Below are 17,884 nucleotides of genomic sequence, written 5' to 3'. Positions count from 1 at the left end.
CTCAGTTGCTTGAACACAGGGATCTAGTGCCATTTCAGATGCCCCGTGGTATCTAAGACATCTGCCCAAGGCTGAGGGTGCAACATGGGACTTCTGGAAGACCTGCGTTCCTCTGAAAAATAGCTGGAGGTCAGCCTGGATGCAACTGGGGAATCTCAAATGGGATCAGATACAGACCAGTGAGCAACTGAAACCAGCTCAGAGACTCTGTCTGGGAACGATGCTCGTCTCAGATGGGTAATTTGAACCACGATGCATCTCCATAACACACTAAGAGCCAAGGTTACCTCCTCCAAACTGCACCACCCAGAGCAGGGAGCAAAAGGGTGATATGTGATGGCTCTCTGCATTCCCTCCATATTTAAAAATGAAAATGAAAGGAAGGGCAAGAAAAGGTATTTCTCCCATCCCAAACTTCAGGTTTTAACCCACTCGGCTGCGTGCTGGAGCGGTGGTCCCCGGGCACGCTCGGCTCACCTTGCCGGGGGCCTCTTGCTGCTTGGTGCTGAGATTCTCCGGCATCTCCCAGCAGCGGGTGGAGAGGTTGAGGATGGCGGTGGCAGCCATGTGCGCAGCCTCGGCGTCGTGGGAGTAGTCGAAGCCTGTGGAGGAAGATGAAGTGCTCTTCACGTAACTGCTGGAGGGGCTGTGGCTGGGGGAAGAGGCCTTTGGAAAAGGTTTGGCTGGAATAAAAAGAGAAGGAACAACACAAGGCTAATGTATAACCGGCACGGGCAGCAGGGAGAGGTTAAGTCAGGCTGACACAGCAGATGTATTAGCAAACCCGTGGTTATCACCGAGCCACGGGCTATTTCACTGCTGTGGATGTGCAATAGGAGCAGTGCTGGCTGCGACCTGTGCAACGGTCTCTCAGTGTGAAAACTTAATTCATTAACTGACTCTGCCATCAAGTCCCCAAAACATGAGCGCTTTTCTTCATTAAAGCTACTCCTCAGTGGAAATGGTTAAAGGAGAACACTTAGAGAAGCTTCCTGGCTCTATTTGAGGTTCAGGTTGGACATTAGGAAGCATTTCTTCTCAGCAAGGGTCATTAGCCATTGGAAGGGGCTGCCCAGGGAGGTGGTGGAGTCACCATCTCTGGAGGGGTTTAAGAAAAGCCTGGACATGGCACTTAGTGCCCTGGTCTAGTTGACATGGTGGTGTCAGGGCAATGGTTGGACTCGATGAGCCCAGAGGGCTCTTCCAACCTCATTGATTCTGTGATTCTGTGATTCTCCATATGCTCACAACTCATCTGCAGAGCTGACTTACGGGAAGATTTCTTGTAGCATGTTTGAAAACTTACAATTTAAAAAAATTACATTAATAGCAAACTCATGGCCATGAAATGCGAGCTTCCAATGATGACACCAGTGAAATATGGATTTTCTGGCATATCATCTACATATGTCCGAATAACAGGCTTTATGACACAGCCACCCACGGCCACGACACCGCGCTGGTACTGCTCACCACAGCACGCAGCAGTGCAAGCCTAGAGGTGCAATGTCCCTTTACACCCTCTGAAATGAAAGTGAGTATTTCCCAGGGTTAATCCACAGTAGAACTTGCCCCAGCCTTGAACCTGGTCCCATTTAGGAGGGCCCTGACCCACAGAGGGTCCCTCTGAAGTCAGTAGCTTCAGTGGGTGCAAACCAGGGATCATCTGATTTTGAACAATTGCAGGATCGTATTCTGAATCAATTCACAAAATCTTCAAATTCTTAATTCATTTCACTATGCCCTTTTTGGGGGGGGGAAAAATCCACCCCCTTCAGTGGGAGTCTCGCCAGGGAAGACTCACAAGCTTTGGCCCGATGATGGCGAAGCAGCGAGACAACCTCGGCTGATGCGGCTACAGAGCGAAGCGATTTCATTATTCCCATTACAAACTCATAATATAAGACACTATAAAATGCTAATCTTCCCAAGGACTGACTTCTTCCTCGTTGTGTGCATATATAATGCATATTGACATTAATGGGAGTTACGCACACACAGGCAGGGGAATATAAATCCCGCTGGATGAAGATCTCTTTAAAATAAGTTCTCAGTGAAAGGAACAGATTTCCCTGCTATGATTGGCAATCATATTCATCTTGTCGCTTTGATTAACTCATTGGAGGTTTGCCCAAATGGTTATTCTTGTGTACGGCTGCTTGTTTTCGAGTCCGGTTTAATCCATGTCTTTGCAGCGGGGTGCGGGTATTTGCCAGCCCAACCTGACAATATCCAGGATCATGAGATGCCAATTTCAATTTCACACCGTAGGCTCAGCGATGCTTTTCCATTTCATAAGTATTTCTACCACTAATAGACTCGCAATCAGCAAATTAGTGAAATAAGTGATGAGAAAAAATAGAAAGGATTATCCTAGTGGGTCTGCTGGAATTATTTTTGTCAGTACAATTACCCTGAAAATTCTTTGCTAATATTGCAAATAACACAATCTATTCAGCAAGAGAATCACTTGTGCTGGGAAACAAATTACTTTTCCATCAGCCCTAACCCAGGATGACAGTGACAGTTGTGCTCTCTGGCCTCCATCCAATTTCATTGTCTGATCCTTTACAGATTTAGTGCTGTAATAAAGGGCCCTTCCATTGTAGTGCAACAACCGGGATGCTTTCAAGTACGAGCACTTTTTAGAGAGCAGCTGCATCAGGATTAAACAGGATTGTGGAAGTGGAATTAGCCAGACAGAAAGCCCTCTTGAGGCTGCTGACTTCTGCAAATTGGGCTCCTAAATCTTTTTTTTTTTTTTCTCCTCAGAAAGATGCCTTCAGGTACACATTTGGCGTCAAAGGGAAGGAGGAGGTTTAGCATCAGTCTGCGGCAGGCTGGCTCCCTACGCAGCTTCCCTCCTGCTCCTGGCAGCCCAGCCCCTCAGGGTTTATTTAGCCATTTCATTTTCACCCACACTTTCGTTGCACAGTGTTGTAGCCAGTGCAAGGTCCTCGGTGCAGAGCAGAGGTGGGTGGCTACGATAGGAAAGAGCTGGGAGACCAGAGGTGGGTGATGGATAGGTAGCAGAGCTGAAGAGCAGAGCACAGCAGAGAAGACAAATGGGTGGAGTGGGACATATATAAGATGGAAGAGAAGAAAACTATAATCCGTTTGGCTAGATGAGGGAAGAGATCAATAGATATGAACTGCGAAGCTGTGGGGACCGACTGAGGACAACGGTGTAACTTATCCCTCGTAGAGACATCGCTCAGATTAATGTTCCCACCACTCAATGCAATTCTTCCCAAAGCCAAAGCGACCCTCCCCCAAGCAAAGCTTTAGTGGCAGCCACGGGCTCCTCTCTCCACCATGTACGTCACAGGACCCACCTCAGCCTCCCCCATCCCCATTTCTCCCCCTGCTTCGCAGCAGCAAGAGGGATCCAGCGACTCAGCCCTGAGCCTCCCATCACCCCAAAGACATGATCCCAAGAGCCTCGCGACACACTGAGAAAGGCAGAAAATGCAAAACCCAGCCCATCCCTGCTCCCGACTTACATTTAAAGGCTTTAGGTGAGGTTTCGCTAGTCTGAATCTTTGGGGCAAGCATGCGTTTGCCAAAAACCTGAGCATCAAAACTTGCATAATCGAAGGTGACCTTGGAGTACTTCTCCAGCTCCTTGGCTAGGTTGGCCCGAGGGGTTGCTGGCACCATGTTGGGCCGATAGCTTCCGTACTGAGGGATCTCCAGTTGCTTCACAAAGCACATAGGCCTGCGGATGAAACAACAAGCAAAAGATTTCTCTTTTTCCTCAATGAGATGGTTGTTGGGAGGGGACCGGACGCGATGGGGATGCGTAGCTGCACCTTGTCCACAAGGGGTTACTGGGGAAGAGGAGGCAGCAACAGCCCTTTGGCTCTCCCTCAGCAAGTCTGCATCTGGTTTGGGTCTCTTAGATTCCTTTTCTATTTTTTTCCCCTTTTTTTCCTTTCATTTTTTTCTTTTACTTTTTTTTTAGGCAAAACACCAGGGTGTCAGACCTCACGCAGACCAATATCCTTGCAGGCTGCCGTGGTGTGGCAGCATTTTCCAACAGCAGCAGAAACTTGGGCATCACTCATTTATGGGACCCAAGACAGAGGATGGCACACGAAGGTGTGAGGACCCCGGTTTAGCTCCATTCCCCCCTGCAGATTCATTGCAAAAGCACCAGGTCCTCTCCCCTGCCTGCAGAGTCCCTCTTAAAGACCTGCTTCTGCTGGGCTGCCTATCATGAATCAATTTGTCTTGCATATAAATTGTATATAAATGGCCTATTGTTATTCTCCTTCCCGTGACCTCTTTCCACCAGTGAGTCCTCGGAGCGGGAGCTCCTTGGAGCATGGACCGTCCTCGTGATGTGCTCAGAGCTCTCTGCAAATAAATAAGTAATCGCCCTAAATGGCCTTTCCAAAGCACCGAGCACTGGTGCACCAGGGTGCTCAGCAGTCCTGGGGAGCAAATAAATAAATTAATCAGACCTCGATGCCTTTGTGGGAGTGCTGCTCAGGGCTCGTGCTGCGGTTTTTATCCCGCTCTCGTTGCAAAATAACTAACCGTATTACAATCCATCTGTAGCCTCATGAATCACATCAGCTACGGAAGCCAGCATCTATCAGGGACATCCTTAACGTGAGACAGCCTTTCTGCCAGGAGGATAGAGATGGGCAAAATAACAGAATAGATGTGACTGGTTTGGAAGCGAGTGGCAGGTTTCTCTCCTCCGAACCGTGCGGGCTAAGGAGGAAAAGCGGGTGGACTTACGCGTCGAGTGATTTATCAGTAGCCTAAATCTCCTCCTCCCCCTCCCTGAGCCCACCCTACTTGTAATGCTGATATAATAGCCATCATTCTCTGGTCATTTGCATTGCAGAGCAATCGGCACAAACGCCTTCTGCTGCACTGCTAAAACCCTTTGGCCTGTAGCCTCAGCATTAATTGATGCTATAGAAGCAATTCATTGTCCTCAATGCCCTCCCTGGGATCATCAATTAAATATCTCCCCACCTTGGCGAGACCTATGATCATAATAACAGGACTCAGCAGGATCAAGATACAGCCGGAGGGAGCCGTGACGGCTGCTCCTGGGAGCGTGGCGTGGCGGGGGGAGCCGGGGCAGCGTGGGTACGCGGCGCTGGGCTTCGCAGTCCCCGTTACCTGAGTATCCGGTCAGAATTGGAGCTGGTCTTCGAAGGGTCACCAGACTGGGTTTGTTGCTTTTCATGTGATTTGGCTAATTTTTCAGCAGCAGCAATGGGGCACCCAGATAAACTGTGGGAGATTTTATTTTTTTTAAAGAAGGAGGAAAAAAAAAGAGAGAAGGAAATCAAACGTGAGGGATGAGCATGAAAATCTTCATTTCAGGGACCCAGAGCTGCACTGAACCCATGAAAAAAGTGTTTGCATTTAAAGGGTTTTTTTTTATTATCATTACCCTAGCTTACTTTTAGTCTTGGCAAGCAGCAAAACAGCCAAACATCAAGTGCAAAATCTCTCCAGGACGAGCCCCAGAGCATCCCCAAGGCCCGGAGGTGGATCAAGAAGGCAGTTCCCTGGGCTGAGCACAGCGGGGGCAGAAGGGGACGGGCTGGTTTCTTTGAGTGGTTTTAGCAGTTAAATGGCATTTTTGATTTGTATTTATTTGAATCTTTTGCAGGGGCCGCTTGAAGGGAGCCTTCTGAGGGCCACTTGTGGGGAAACATTTGCACTTCTGATGTGCACGGCTGCCAGTGCACCAGTGCCTGGGGGAGGTCGGGGACTGTAATGGCTTTTGCTCACAACCGCCCTACTCAGGAGCCCGGCTCTGCCGCTTTGGGACAGCAATTGCTCAGGGAAGGCAAAAACCCCTCACAAGTAGAGCCCGCGTGCTCCCAGCCCACCCCAAGCCATCACGAGCACCTTCGTCACCGAACCAGCCAGCACCGAGGGAACCCCAGCCCAGCCCCGCGTGAAATTCAGGGCTCCGTCCCCGTGGGGTCACAGCCCAAACCGCTGTGCCCAAAGCTCACTCTGTGACCCACTAACCCCTCGGATCACCTCGATCTCACTGCGATCGCTTCCTGCCTGCCCCAAACCGAGCTGCTCAATTAACCGCACAGATTTCCCTAATTGTCCTCTAGCAGCTACGGCTACGCCGAAGCATCCACCAGCTTCCTCCACGGCTGAACAAGTAACGACACAAATTCACCTCGCGCCTGCAAACACATCAACATTCGCAGAGCCGTCACACTCTGCCAATTAAGCTCAAGTGCAACGAATGGTAAATCATAAATTCATGAGCTCATCCCTGTAGCACAAGCTAGTCTGGCTTCTTGGAAGGTTTCTAGCCTTTAAGTGCACCATCCCCTCCTCTTGCAGCCTTCCCCTTTGTAAAAGTGTTCAAGTTTAACCAAAGGCAGAGCTTGGGGTATAATTACAGGTCCCAAAGCGCAACCCTGTCCCCTCCTGACAACATCTGGGCTGAGGTCCTACAGCAAGAGGACCTAAATTCCCAGCTCAATAATAATTTCAGCCTAAATATTGTGGAAATTCCTAGAAATCCTGCATGGTGCCACAGCACCAAACACACACATCACCCTCCAGTCAGCCTCACCTCTGCATCCCTAGTGCCAAACACCTCTTCCATGAACCCCCACCTGCATTTACCCCTCCATAGTCCCACCTGCGAGCCTGGGAGCATTGCTCTGTGCTATTGCTCAGCCAAAAATCACTGCCCCATCTTGCTTTCCCATATTATTCTTTGTCTTAGGGTCATCCCTGCTTCACCCATCTTAGTCGCGCCATCTCTCAGTGCAAGAGTAAAGCCAAGGCTCTCGGGGATGGTTGCCCTGCTGCCACCCTTGCCCTAGCTGTTATGGAGGAGAAGTCAAAGCTGGTACCTCCTGTGCGTATTGCGGTTGCTGTTGACGTGACCCTGTCCTGTGCAGCCTGGCGTGGGGCATTTCAACACGTTCTCGTGCATCGCCAAGACTTCAGAGGGGAAGGGGAGAGGGGAAGGGAAGAAAAAACAACTTGATAAAAATCAGAGAGAAAAAAAAAAGACCAAATCATCAAGTCTTGTACACTGGTTTCCTAGAAATCAGGGAACGTGAAATGCTGTAACTAGAATTCGTCTGCGTAGAGAAAAAAAGATTTAGAAGGCAGCAGTGCTCAGGCCAGCACTAGATTAGCATCTCTGCACACAGCTTGGGCTTCCTCCTCGTTTGCTGATTGCAATCCAGTTTCCCCCATCCAGCCCCTCCCACCCGCCGCCGTTTTGGAGCCAGGTCTCCCAATTTCAGGTAGTTTTAAGTGATTGAAGTTGTATCTCTGCTTTTATCCTTAGGACTAGTCTTTGTTTGGTTTATATTTTTTTTTATATTTTAATCTTCAGGATTATTGCTTCCTGCGGCGCTGACCTTAAAAGTAAAGAAAATAATTTGATTTGCAAACCTTTGTAAAGCACACAGCTTGTGTTAGTTATTTATTATTTTTTTTTCTTGCATTCAAGCTTGTGTGAAGATAGCTGTACTCTCTCCTTGTTTCCTGCAGTTCTGTGTTTATGGCAGGTCTGCAACCTTTGAAATTACTGATAAGGAAAGGCTCCTTTTTTTTTTTTTTGGTCTATTATGCCATTATCATAAACATACAACATTGATTTTTATGTATATGCACAGGGAAAGCTATTTAGGACGCTGGTAGAGAGGTAGAAATAAAATATCTCTCTATGTATGTGTATACATAAAAATCTGTAATGATGATGATAAATATTTTCTGTGGAACAGATGAATCTCGATATAGCACCTTGTGAATTTTACAGTGATGAGAGTGTAGGAGGAGACTCTGCTACCCTGCACATCCCAAATGACTCCTCTCCTTTGCTGTACGACAACTCCTTCAGCACATCTGGACAGCAGGGGAGAAGAGTTTCCCCTTTTTCCCAGCGTGATATCCCAAATAGAGCAAAATATGTGACATTCAATGTAAAGATGGGACCAGCTTAACGCACCTCTGGAGGCAGGCATCGTTTTTAAAGCACCTCTTTGATTTTCAGACAAGGGATCTCATTCTCCACAGGATGGTGCTAAAAATCTTTAAGAAGGGTAGGACTTCCTAGTAATCTCTGTAGCGTTTCCCAAGAAGAACAATGACACTTTGGTGGATAAAAGCATCCCAGAACAAGTTGGGAAAGCACCATCCCATGCCAGAAACTCCGTTACACACCAAGGATTAACATCAGCCTTGTGCTAGGGACTCGGTCATAAAATTCACATCATTTGGGACTATTTGGAGTGCTCATTGGCCTTGAGATGGCTCTACCCGTCAGGTGTGAAAATCCCTCTAGGAAATAAGGCTTCAGACTAATTTAAGCAAGCCTTGTTATCCCACCATGTACTCACTCTCGGGAGGGATCCTGTCTTTGTGCGGACAACCAGAGAGGCTGCGATGGTGAGGGTAGAGTCCCGTGACGTGGCCGGTCCCATCGCAGCCAGGAGTCGGACATTTGATTTCTCGCTTCTCAGGTCTTGAGGGATCTAAGGATTGTGGGGAAAGGGTGGTGGGAAGCAGGTTAGTGGATTTGGAGGGGAAGAGGTAGAAAGGAGAGAAAAAGTGCCAAGGATGCTTCTCACCACTTTTCCTTTTGGGTTTGGAGGATTTTTTTCCTGAAGGTGGAATTGTAACACTGGACGTTTCAAAAATTAAAATCAGCAAAGCAATTTGAGTAACTAACCCAGCTAGGAGCACGGAGCCACTCACAGCGACCGAGCAGGCAGCCTGGCTCAACCCCCCGGGGACTCTGCAACCCCTGCCAAATCCCTCGTATGGCTGTGGCCGGGCTCCTACCCCTACTTCAAAACCCCCTTGGGTTTTAAACCAGCCCTACTGCTATGACTGAGATTTTCAAGGCCAACAGGCATTTTAGCCAGGCAATTCCCCTGCTGAGATGTAGAGGACATCATCATTTTGTGCATTCATTGTTGACCTCTAGGATGTCCCCATCCCTCTAGGCATTGAGGATTTGTGGCTCTGTGGGTTGTGAAACCCCCCAGCAGCCTAATTTTCATAGGGTGCTGAGCAGACAAATTCAGCTGGGGACAAGAAGGAAGGAGGCATACAAAAATTCATCCCCATACCTTTGCCATAGTAGCTCTTTCGGATGCTGTCCAGTGGTTTGCTCTGTTTCTCATCTGCCTGACAGTGCTTTACGTGCTCTCCTGGCAGCCGGCTGGGCTCCCGCACGATTTTCACCTGCTCGGCTTTCAGCGCAATGGCTTGTTCCAGCAGCCCCAGGTTCCCCCTCGTCATCATGTCATACATCTCTGACTCGTCGGTCACTGCTGATTTCTGGGAGCGGGCGTCATCGTCTTTGTCGTCATCCGACCGGACCTCCACGATGACCGAGTACTCGGGCTTTGGGCTGAACTGCCCTTCACAGTGGCTTTTCTGGGTGTCCTGAGAAGTGTGAGGAGTTTCTTCACATATCACTTCAGGAGCCATCTCCTCCTCCTCTTCATCCTCCTCTTCTTCTTCCTCTTCTTCCTCCTCTTCTTCCTCGTCCTCCTCCTCCTCATCTTCATCCTCCTCTTCATCCTCCTCCTCCTCCTCTTCTTCTGCTTCAGCCTTTTGCAGTTTGCAGGACTCCTCGCAGTTCGTATCGTCCCGGTGCTCCGGACACAACTCGCTGCTGCGTTCGCTGGTGACCTCGATGACCTCCTCCGCATCCTCCGTCTGGATGATGATCTCCTTGTCGCACTCCTCCTCCACTAACTCCTCTGCCGCATCCTCGTGGACCAGGTGCACAACACTGGACGGCGGCTTGGAGACCTGCAGCTCAGCTTCAGGCAGCTGCCCTTCGATGGCGAGGGTTTCCTCCGCTATTTGGCCTAGGTTTAGGAGAGAGTTGGCAATTATTTCTTGATAGCTGCTATAGTTGGCCTTGCTGGGCCCAGACGTACTTGTTGCCGTGTTTTGTCCAAAGTGGGTTGATTTTTCTGGGCTTCTCTCTGAGGGGGGAGAAAGGGAGGAAGGGGAAAGAAAGGGAGGAAGGGGAAAGAAAGGGAGGGAGGGGAAAGAAAGGGAGGGAGGGGAAAGAAAGGGAGGGAGGGGAAAGAAAGGGAGGGAGGGGAAAGAAAGGGAGGGAGGGGAAAGAAGAAAAAAGGAGGGGAAAGAAGAAAAAAGGAGGGGAAAGAAGAAAAAAGGAGGGGAAAGAAGAAAAAAGGAGGGGAAAGAAAGTAATTATATAAGCTTATAAACATCTCTCTGTCTTACTTAAGCTTAATTGCAACCAGAACCTGTTATGCCCCTGGAGCAGCCTAATTTATTGCGTTTGGGGATGGCAGGTAGAAAGGGGATTTCCACGTGGAAGCTTTCGTGGGGCTCAGATGAGTGCGGCTTCCCGGCCCCCCACCGTCAGCAGCCATCTGGCCCCTCGCTCCCAGTTCTCCCCAAGCCAGGGGCTCAAAATCGGGGGCCAACACAGTGCCAGGACCCGGCTGGACACCCAGCTCACTTGCCAGTCGCTCCTCTACGAGAGCGGCCGGGTCCAGTCAGGGGGACGGCTCCTGCACTGGGGATGGCAGCCGAGAGCCGAGCTCCTTGAGGCACCGAGGCAGGACCCCGGCTGCCTTCCCCGCCACCATCTGAGCCACGCACCGAGCTCCTCTGTGCTTTCCATGGGTCTTTCTCCAGGGAGCATCCTTGATGGAAAAGCTCTCCTTTTTAAGACACCGGAGACAATCAGTGCATATCCCCTCTCAGCTTAACCAGAGCTTTGCCGTTGTGCTCCCACCAAACATCATAATTGAAGGACCCATCCTGTACATAATTCAGAGGAGTAATAACTCCTGGTTATTAACACCCCCTGCCCTTTATTCATCTGCAGAACACAGCTCTGCAATCAATAATGATAAAGCACCTTCTGCCGGCTCGGGGCTGTGGGTCTCCTCCTGCTCCACCGCCTCCGCCTCGTCCTCCTCCAGCGTCCCCTCGGACTCGTCAGAGCCAGACTCCTCCTTTGCCTCGGCCTCCTCACTGCCGTCGCTGTCGACGTTGTAGCCTTCATCCAAGGCCAGCTTGAGCGGATGGGATTTTCTCTTCGACACCAGATGTTCGGCCTCCGCATCCTGAAGTTTCCTCTTCTTTGCTAGAGGGCAGCTTTGTAAACTGCAGGTGGGATCAAGGAGCAGAGAGGAGGCATTGCCGAGTGAGAAAGGCATGGCTATGGCATCTGAACCGGTTAGGCAAAGGCAAGTGGGACAAATACACAAACACTAAAAAAGAAAAATCATCCAGCAGCCCAGATTTTTAGCAGTTTTAACCCTTCGTGGCCGGAAGATCTGCTCTCAGACCTTGACTTTTTGCAACTTTGTCAACTTTACTCAGAAGTCAGCACAAGGATGCTGGGCTCACTGCAGCAGTCGGGCCTATGGGCAGTTGTTTTCCAGGGAGCGGAAGGACCAACAGCTCCCAGCACCGCTGCTGGTGACGGCCACCAGTGCCACCAGGAAACCAGGCAGTGGATGCAGACCCAGCCCCTGGGACATGTCCACCAACTGCTCTGATTTCACTATTACAGGGTGATGAAAACCATCAGTTAAGGCTGGCACGGCCTCCAAGGCAGCCAGCGTGCTCTCATATCCCCTCCCTGTCCATAGAGGCACTGAGCAGACCAAAGTCTCTGCCTACCTACAGCTCCCATCAACCCCAGGCAGCTCAGCCAGGTACTTCTGCCTTGGTTTGGGGTCTGTGGGAAGGCTAGTGTCAGCCTGGTGAAGTAGATCCCCAAGGACCCCTCATGGACTGATAGAGACAGAAAATGGGCTCTTTGGTAGGCAGATTTGGGGCAGGTGAGTTGGGTTGCTGCTCTGAACCAGCCTCTCTCCAGTGAATGTCTGTCTTTGGGTTTCTTGCTTGTATTTTTCCACCCCCGCTACCCCGACCCAGCCTCACCTTCTGTGTCGTGCATACTTTCCACGGATGTGTCCTGAGCCGTTACAGCCTGGGGTTGGACAGCTTGAGAAGGAAACAAGCAACTGTCAAGAACAGCAATAGGACTTGGAGAATTCCTTTTTAATTAGAAGTGTATAAACCATGGTCAGTTAAACAGGTCCTGTGCACAAGGAGCAACATAACCGCAAAAAGGAAGATAATTTCCCTCAAACGGTTCAGCTTGTCCCTTTGAATTCCAAGCGAGGAGGGCAGGAGAGCAGCCTTGCAGTTTGCTAAAAATTAATGAAATGACTCATCCCATTTAATTAGATGAACGGTTCATTATAGTTTTATGAGTATGTTTAATTAAAGATTTGCATGTGTAAGAGCAAGCTTTTAAAAAGCAGACAACTACTGCACTCTGCCTTCCCACTGCCGCTCGTCAGTTTTGTTTTTTGCTGGTACAGGAGGAAAACACGGGCTTTTCACTTCTTTGATGGCTTGTCAGGGAACTGGGGTTCCTTGCAGTAAGGGGTGGCTTGTTGGAAAGAGCAGGCTGGGAATGGATCAAGGCGTTTTTAGCAAGAGCATGTTGGTTGGAGATCACCAGGACAAAAATCCTCGAAAGCACCTCGGAGCCTCACTTTTGGGGGAGCGGATGGGATTTAGGTGACCAGATCTCCCAAATCCCTGCATTTGTTCCTGTTGCTCTGCAGAACAGGGTGAGTTAAAGGCTTCCAGGGAGCTCCGGGCAGCGCTCGCAGACACTGCTGCCACGGGCTGCCGCATCCCTCGGCGCGGGGCCGCGTGCCTCCCCTGCGGGGGTAATTAGTCCCAGCTCCAGGAGCTACAAGGGCTCCAGATAAGAAGCATTAAAGCAAACATTTTCTGGCAAAACCAGATTACGGCATTGATTATAGGATGCCCAAGTGACTAGCCTGACGTCTGAGGAATTCTGGAGTCGTGTAGGATTAATAACCTCATTTAGCACCGTATCACCCTCGGCCCGGGAAGTTGGAAGTGCTAATGAAATCTCTTGATGACAGTGCAAAGGGAGAAGGCATCGCCAGCCCAGAGAGGACCTGGCCAGCCTGTTATTCTTGGAATAAAAGACACAGGCTGACATTAAATAGCACCAAGTGCCAAGTCAGGCTTTAGGGACTCAGAATTTCTGCTCAGCAGAGAGCTCAGCCCTTGCAGAAGGCTAAGGATAAGGAGGACCTGAGTGCACTGAGGGATGCAGCAGCTCTGGGTGCACCGGTGGCTTATTAATGGCTCAACTCCCCAGAACACCCTGCACAAGCCAGATCGCTGTGTTCAAAAAATATAATTCAACCCAAAACCGGGACAGGAAAGGGCTACTGAACTGTCAGGGGAGTAGGAATCCTTCCTTCAGGGAGACAGGCTTGCTTTAGCTTAGTAAAGCTAGTGCTAAGAGAGCAAATGGTGGCCACACGTCCCCTAAGGGGACACAGCTTTCTGGAAGAGGCGGATGTGTGGCCGTGGGTGCAAGCTGCACCTCCTGGCCCCGCCAAGACAAAGTCCCTCCTTCCTGCTGTCCCCTTTGCTCATGGCCCAATTTCAGCCTGAGATGCGGAGCATCCTCCAACGCCACTGCTTGGGGCACGGCTCCCAGCTCTTTTGGCGTGCACACAGAGCCCGAGGCCCGCCACGCCTGGGGTCTCGCCTGCCAGGGAGGCATCCCTTCCTGAGCAAAACGCTCCAGGTCACACAGAAAAAGATCTCGTCCCACTAATGTGTGTAAATTGGAACAAGGACCTTCCCCTTCGCTGCTCCTTCTGCTGATGATCTGAAAGTCCATTTCATTTCAATTGCCCTCAGTCGTGACTGAGGCTGCTCTGTCCTGCGCAGCCCCAGACACTTTAAGTGACTGCACACCAAAAGACAGAGCAGTGTTTATGTTATCAGTGACTTGCCTGAAAAAGGCCTCATTCAGTGGGAAACAAGAGTGGCTCTGATGAAGATGTCACAGGCTTCTATAAGGTTTCCTGAATCAATTAAATCTGATTCCTCCCCCCCCCGCCCCATTTTTGATGTGGTGAAATGAAGCCTGCAGTAAGAAGTGAGTAGGAAGGAGTCAAGTGTTTCAGCACTGAGGTCTTCCGAAGCAGGTGGCAACGTGGGATGTCTCTGCCTTCGGTGTGTTGAATTAATCCCTTTGAAAAGCACCAGCACAGAGGTGATGCTCTGGGCTCGGCTGTCCTGTCCCCGCTCTCCTCTGGAGAGGTTTCCTGTATTTTGGCAGGAGTCCCAAAAGGGCCTTCGAGGTCTATCAAAGCTGAGAGGCGCCTCACCGACCTGCTCTCCCCCTCTCCACAGCCTTCATATGCTTGACAAAAGGGCCTCTTATTGTTATGCAGACGATGCCCTGCTTCCAATTAGTCGATTAATCGTCCAGTTAATCAGGCAATTAGGTGACAGCTGCAGAGATGGCTTTGTGGAGCACTCTGTCCTGCCCCTTATATATGTCACCTGCTCCAATTACCACCTCCACTCAAGTGTTCAGCAATAAAAGTTGGAGAAGTGGCATGCCTGCCGCTCACTCCTCCCGGCCCCCCAGAGTAATAGGAGAGCGGAGGAGCAGAAATGCTCTGAAATTGGGTTGGTTCAGGTCCAATTACTCTTTGACACACGCAGCTTTCTGCTGGAAAGGCAGCCCCTGCTATTAGTGCCTGTCCAGGTTAAAGACTCCTACCTCTTGCGTAAGCCCTTGTGCAAGGTTTAAAGGGAGCTTAGAGGTGGGGAGGTTGTTATTTATAATGAGAAGCTCTGTAGGGCTGCAGAGGCTCACTCCAGCTCTGCTGCTGTTCACATGCCAGCACTGCCAAATGAGGGACAACAGGACCTCGGTGACTCAACAGGGGACACAGGGCCGAAGGAGGAGCATCTGGCACAAGAGTGATGTGACACAACATTGTTTAGGGGCAACAAGAGGATATAAAATACAAGGAAAAGGAACTCTGGTTGGTAGGATGTTGTCCCTAATGATCCTGCAGCACAAAACATAGGCATCGGCTTTGCTGGGGTTTAGATCTGGAGTGGGACAGAGGATGGCTGAAGGGTCTTCAGGCTAATGTGACCCATCCAGAACTCGTGTTTTCATCCCTTTAACTCCTGTGGTTCTTCTGATATTTTTTGTCAAGGGGTGCCCTGAGGACTTGGGCACAATGAGGTGCCCACCAGTATAAGCCCCTCAGAAAGACCTCTACCCCGTTAGTCCCGTGGGTTTGCTCCCCAAGCCTGTGAGGAGCAGTGTGGCTTCGCCCAAGGCAGTCCCAGCACGGGGCCTCCCCTCCCTCCCACCACGGAGGAGGAGCAGGGTCCTTACCTCACCTCCTGGCCGATGAGCTCCGTGGGCACTGGGCGAAGGGGCAGGACATGGCAATGGAAACAAACACAAGGTCAAAAACATGACAGAGGTGCCCGGTCCCCCCCCCGCCCAAGACATCCCCCTTGCCTGGGGGGATCCTCTCCTGCCTGCTGCTGGGTTTCTATTGCCTCCTTGGGCATCCCATTGGGGAAGGAAAGGGCAAATCTATCCTGCCATCATTTACTACATGCCAACCTGTAGTAAATCATAATCCTTGTAAATCCTCATGCCTGTGCTTAATTTCAAGCACATGGGTGCATGCTTGCAGCATGAGGGACTACCTCGCTCTGACTCAAACAATTTTAAGTAAAGACCAAGTTTTCTCCTGCCTTCTTCTCTATGCTTGCCTCTAAAAAACGCCCTTCAAATTACTTTTTGCACAGTTCACTCCTGTTTTGCTGCAATGGCCGCATTTACCCTCTACCTATCAACAGGCACAGGCATGTTTTTCCCCTCCCCTTGTCACACCGGACTGATGTGGGAGCCCATGCCTATGCTCAGACATAGGGGATGTGCTACTTGGCTTTTAGGGTAAACGCTAGTTTGTAGGTTTTTTAGGGATTATTCCCCATGTGTGAATAAGAGGACATCCCACTGCTTACAATAACAACATACAACAATATCACATCACTGCTGAAACCTTACATCCAGCCAGGAATCCAAATAATCAGGAGGAAAAAAAAAAAACAACACAAAAAACATCTAAATTTGCCTGGGCTAAAAATCATAACACATTTGCTCAATTTGCTTGAGCTAATTGGGTTTCCTGGGATCCAGCTCCCAGTGGGATGGCTCACAAGCTTCAACAAACTGGAGGCAGTGGCAAGTCCCAGGGTGTATGCAATAAATTACCTTTTCACATCGAGAAACCCAGATTCGAGTGTGGAGAAGGCAGGGTGCGAGAAAATAAATGGGATCAGGACACTCTCATTAGCAACCTGAGCGAACACCTGCACATATGTGCAACAAAGCAATGAAACCCAAATATCTGAGCTCAAATCAACGTAATTGGCAGCATCTGGGTTTTGTTTTTAAAAAGATGCAGATGCTGAGAAAAGCAAGGAGGAGGGTGGCCCAGTGAAGCTGCTGTCCTTGCAGCCATCACAGTTTTCCAGCCAGCCCCGTTCACCCCTCGCTTCCAGCCACCTTTGCATTCATTCAGGTTGTTTAGCCTGGAGAAGAGGAGGCTCAGAGGTGACCTTAGTGCAGTCTACAACTACCTGAAGGGAGGTTGTAGTGGAGTGGGAGTCGGCCTCTTCTCCCAGGCCACCAGTGATAGGACAAGAGGACACAGCCTCAAGCTTCGCCAAGGGAGGGTCAGGTTGGACATTAGGAAGCATTTCTTCTCAGCAAGGGTCATTAGCCATTGGAAGGGGCTGCCCAGGGAGGTGGTGGAGTCACCATCTCTGGAGGGGTTTAAGAAAAGCCTGGACATGGCACTTAGTGCCCTGGTGTAGTTGACATGGTGGTGTCAGGGCAATGGTTGGACTTGATGATCTCAGAGGCCTCTTCCAACCTGATTGATTCTGTGATTACATCCATGGCCGCAAAAAAGAACCACAACAGAGAGGCCGGGCTGTAACCATCACATGTGGCCATGGGACCACCCGAGGTGACACCCTGTGCTTTGTGTCAGAGCACCTCGCCTTCTCCCAGAGAGAAAGCACACAAAGAAAGACCTGCACCTTTTTTTTTTTTTAAAGTTAGAAAATAAATAGCAATCCAGCTTTGCATTAATAAGTTGTTTGTCCTCATGTCCCTGCCAGGGGACGGCCCCGTTTGCTTCTCCAGCATGCACTACTTCTGCCAGGCACTCTCAGATGTGCAACTTCAAAGCCGCTGGCAGAGTGTGCATGATGAAAGCCCCGGGAGCTGATCTGAAGCTCCAGTGATTGCGATCCCCCTAAAGCAAAGCATGCAAAGGGGTTGCTTTTCTTTTTTTCCTTTTTTTTTTTTCCTTCTCCTGGATGTGGGGGATGAGGGTTAAATATTATGAGGACCTGTAAAGATTTGAGGTTGGGAGTTTTCCAGGTTTGTAAACAAATTTCGGTGGGGTTGGAGGGAGGACAGTGAGCATAACTTAAAGAGTTAAACCTGGACCTGAAAAATCAAAGCCCATTTGGAACAAGCAAAGTGCAGGGACTCAGGTCTCTGCATCCCTGTGCTGCAGGATAACTAGCTGCTCACCTCTGATAGACTTCGATCGCGTGCGTGCTCTCTTATCATCATTTTCTAAACTCATCTGGAAGGGAAAGAGAAGATAATTGTTGAAAGATAACAAGAAAATTATCATTAAAGGACAATCTCACACGTGGTTGTTGCTCTCTGTAAATACCTGGGTGGCAGGGAAAGCTTTCCCATATTTCTGAGACAGATGTTTCTTGCGTTGCTTTTATCATTCAAGCCACAGTGCCCAAATTATCAACCTGAAATTAATTTCTACATCCTGGGACACAACAAGGACTCTCTGCCAGTCGGGTACCACAGAGGGACAAACACCCAGGTGTGATGGCCCCTGATGGAAAACGGCTGCATCTGAGATATCACTTGTTAAGGGCAGAACTGATTTCTCTGGATTTACACCACAGAAGTGCTGTGAGC

The 17,884-nt window shown here is 49.8% G+C and overlaps 1 protein-coding gene across 1 annotated transcript in view; it reads right to left on the bottom strand.

Annotated features, from left to right (window-relative positions):
• Window positions 1-17,525, bottom strand: part of MYT1 (myelin transcription factor 1) — a 33,002-nt gene extending 15,477 nt beyond the window's left edge. Inside the window, exons 1-9 of the mRNA XM_068416169.1 lie at window positions 17,460-17,525; window positions 11,914-11,996; window positions 10,878-11,127; window positions 9,099-9,966; window positions 8,364-8,498; window positions 6,864-6,954; window positions 5,143-5,256; window positions 3,504-3,718; window positions 478-602 (exon numbers count right to left, since the gene is read on the bottom strand). Coding sequence (XP_068272270.1) covers window positions 478-602; window positions 3,504-3,718; window positions 5,143-5,256; window positions 6,864-6,954; window positions 8,364-8,498; window positions 9,099-9,966; window positions 10,878-11,127; window positions 11,914-11,996; window positions 17,460-17,525 — 1,947 coding nt within the window. The remainder of the gene's footprint in view (window positions 1-477; window positions 603-3,503; window positions 3,719-5,142; window positions 5,257-6,863; window positions 6,955-8,363; window positions 8,499-9,098; window positions 9,967-10,877; window positions 11,128-11,913; window positions 11,997-17,459) is intronic.
• Window positions 17,526-17,884: the final 359 nt, after the last annotated feature.

The sequence above is a fragment of the Nyctibius grandis genome, chromosome 19 (assembly GCF_013368605.1).
Source record: "Nyctibius grandis isolate bNycGra1 chromosome 19, bNycGra1.pri, whole genome shotgun sequence".
In the NCBI taxonomy this organism is placed as follows: Eukaryota; Metazoa; Chordata; class Aves; order Nyctibiiformes; family Nyctibiidae; genus Nyctibius; species Nyctibius grandis.
This window is presented reverse-complemented; position numbering and strand designations above follow the sequence as displayed.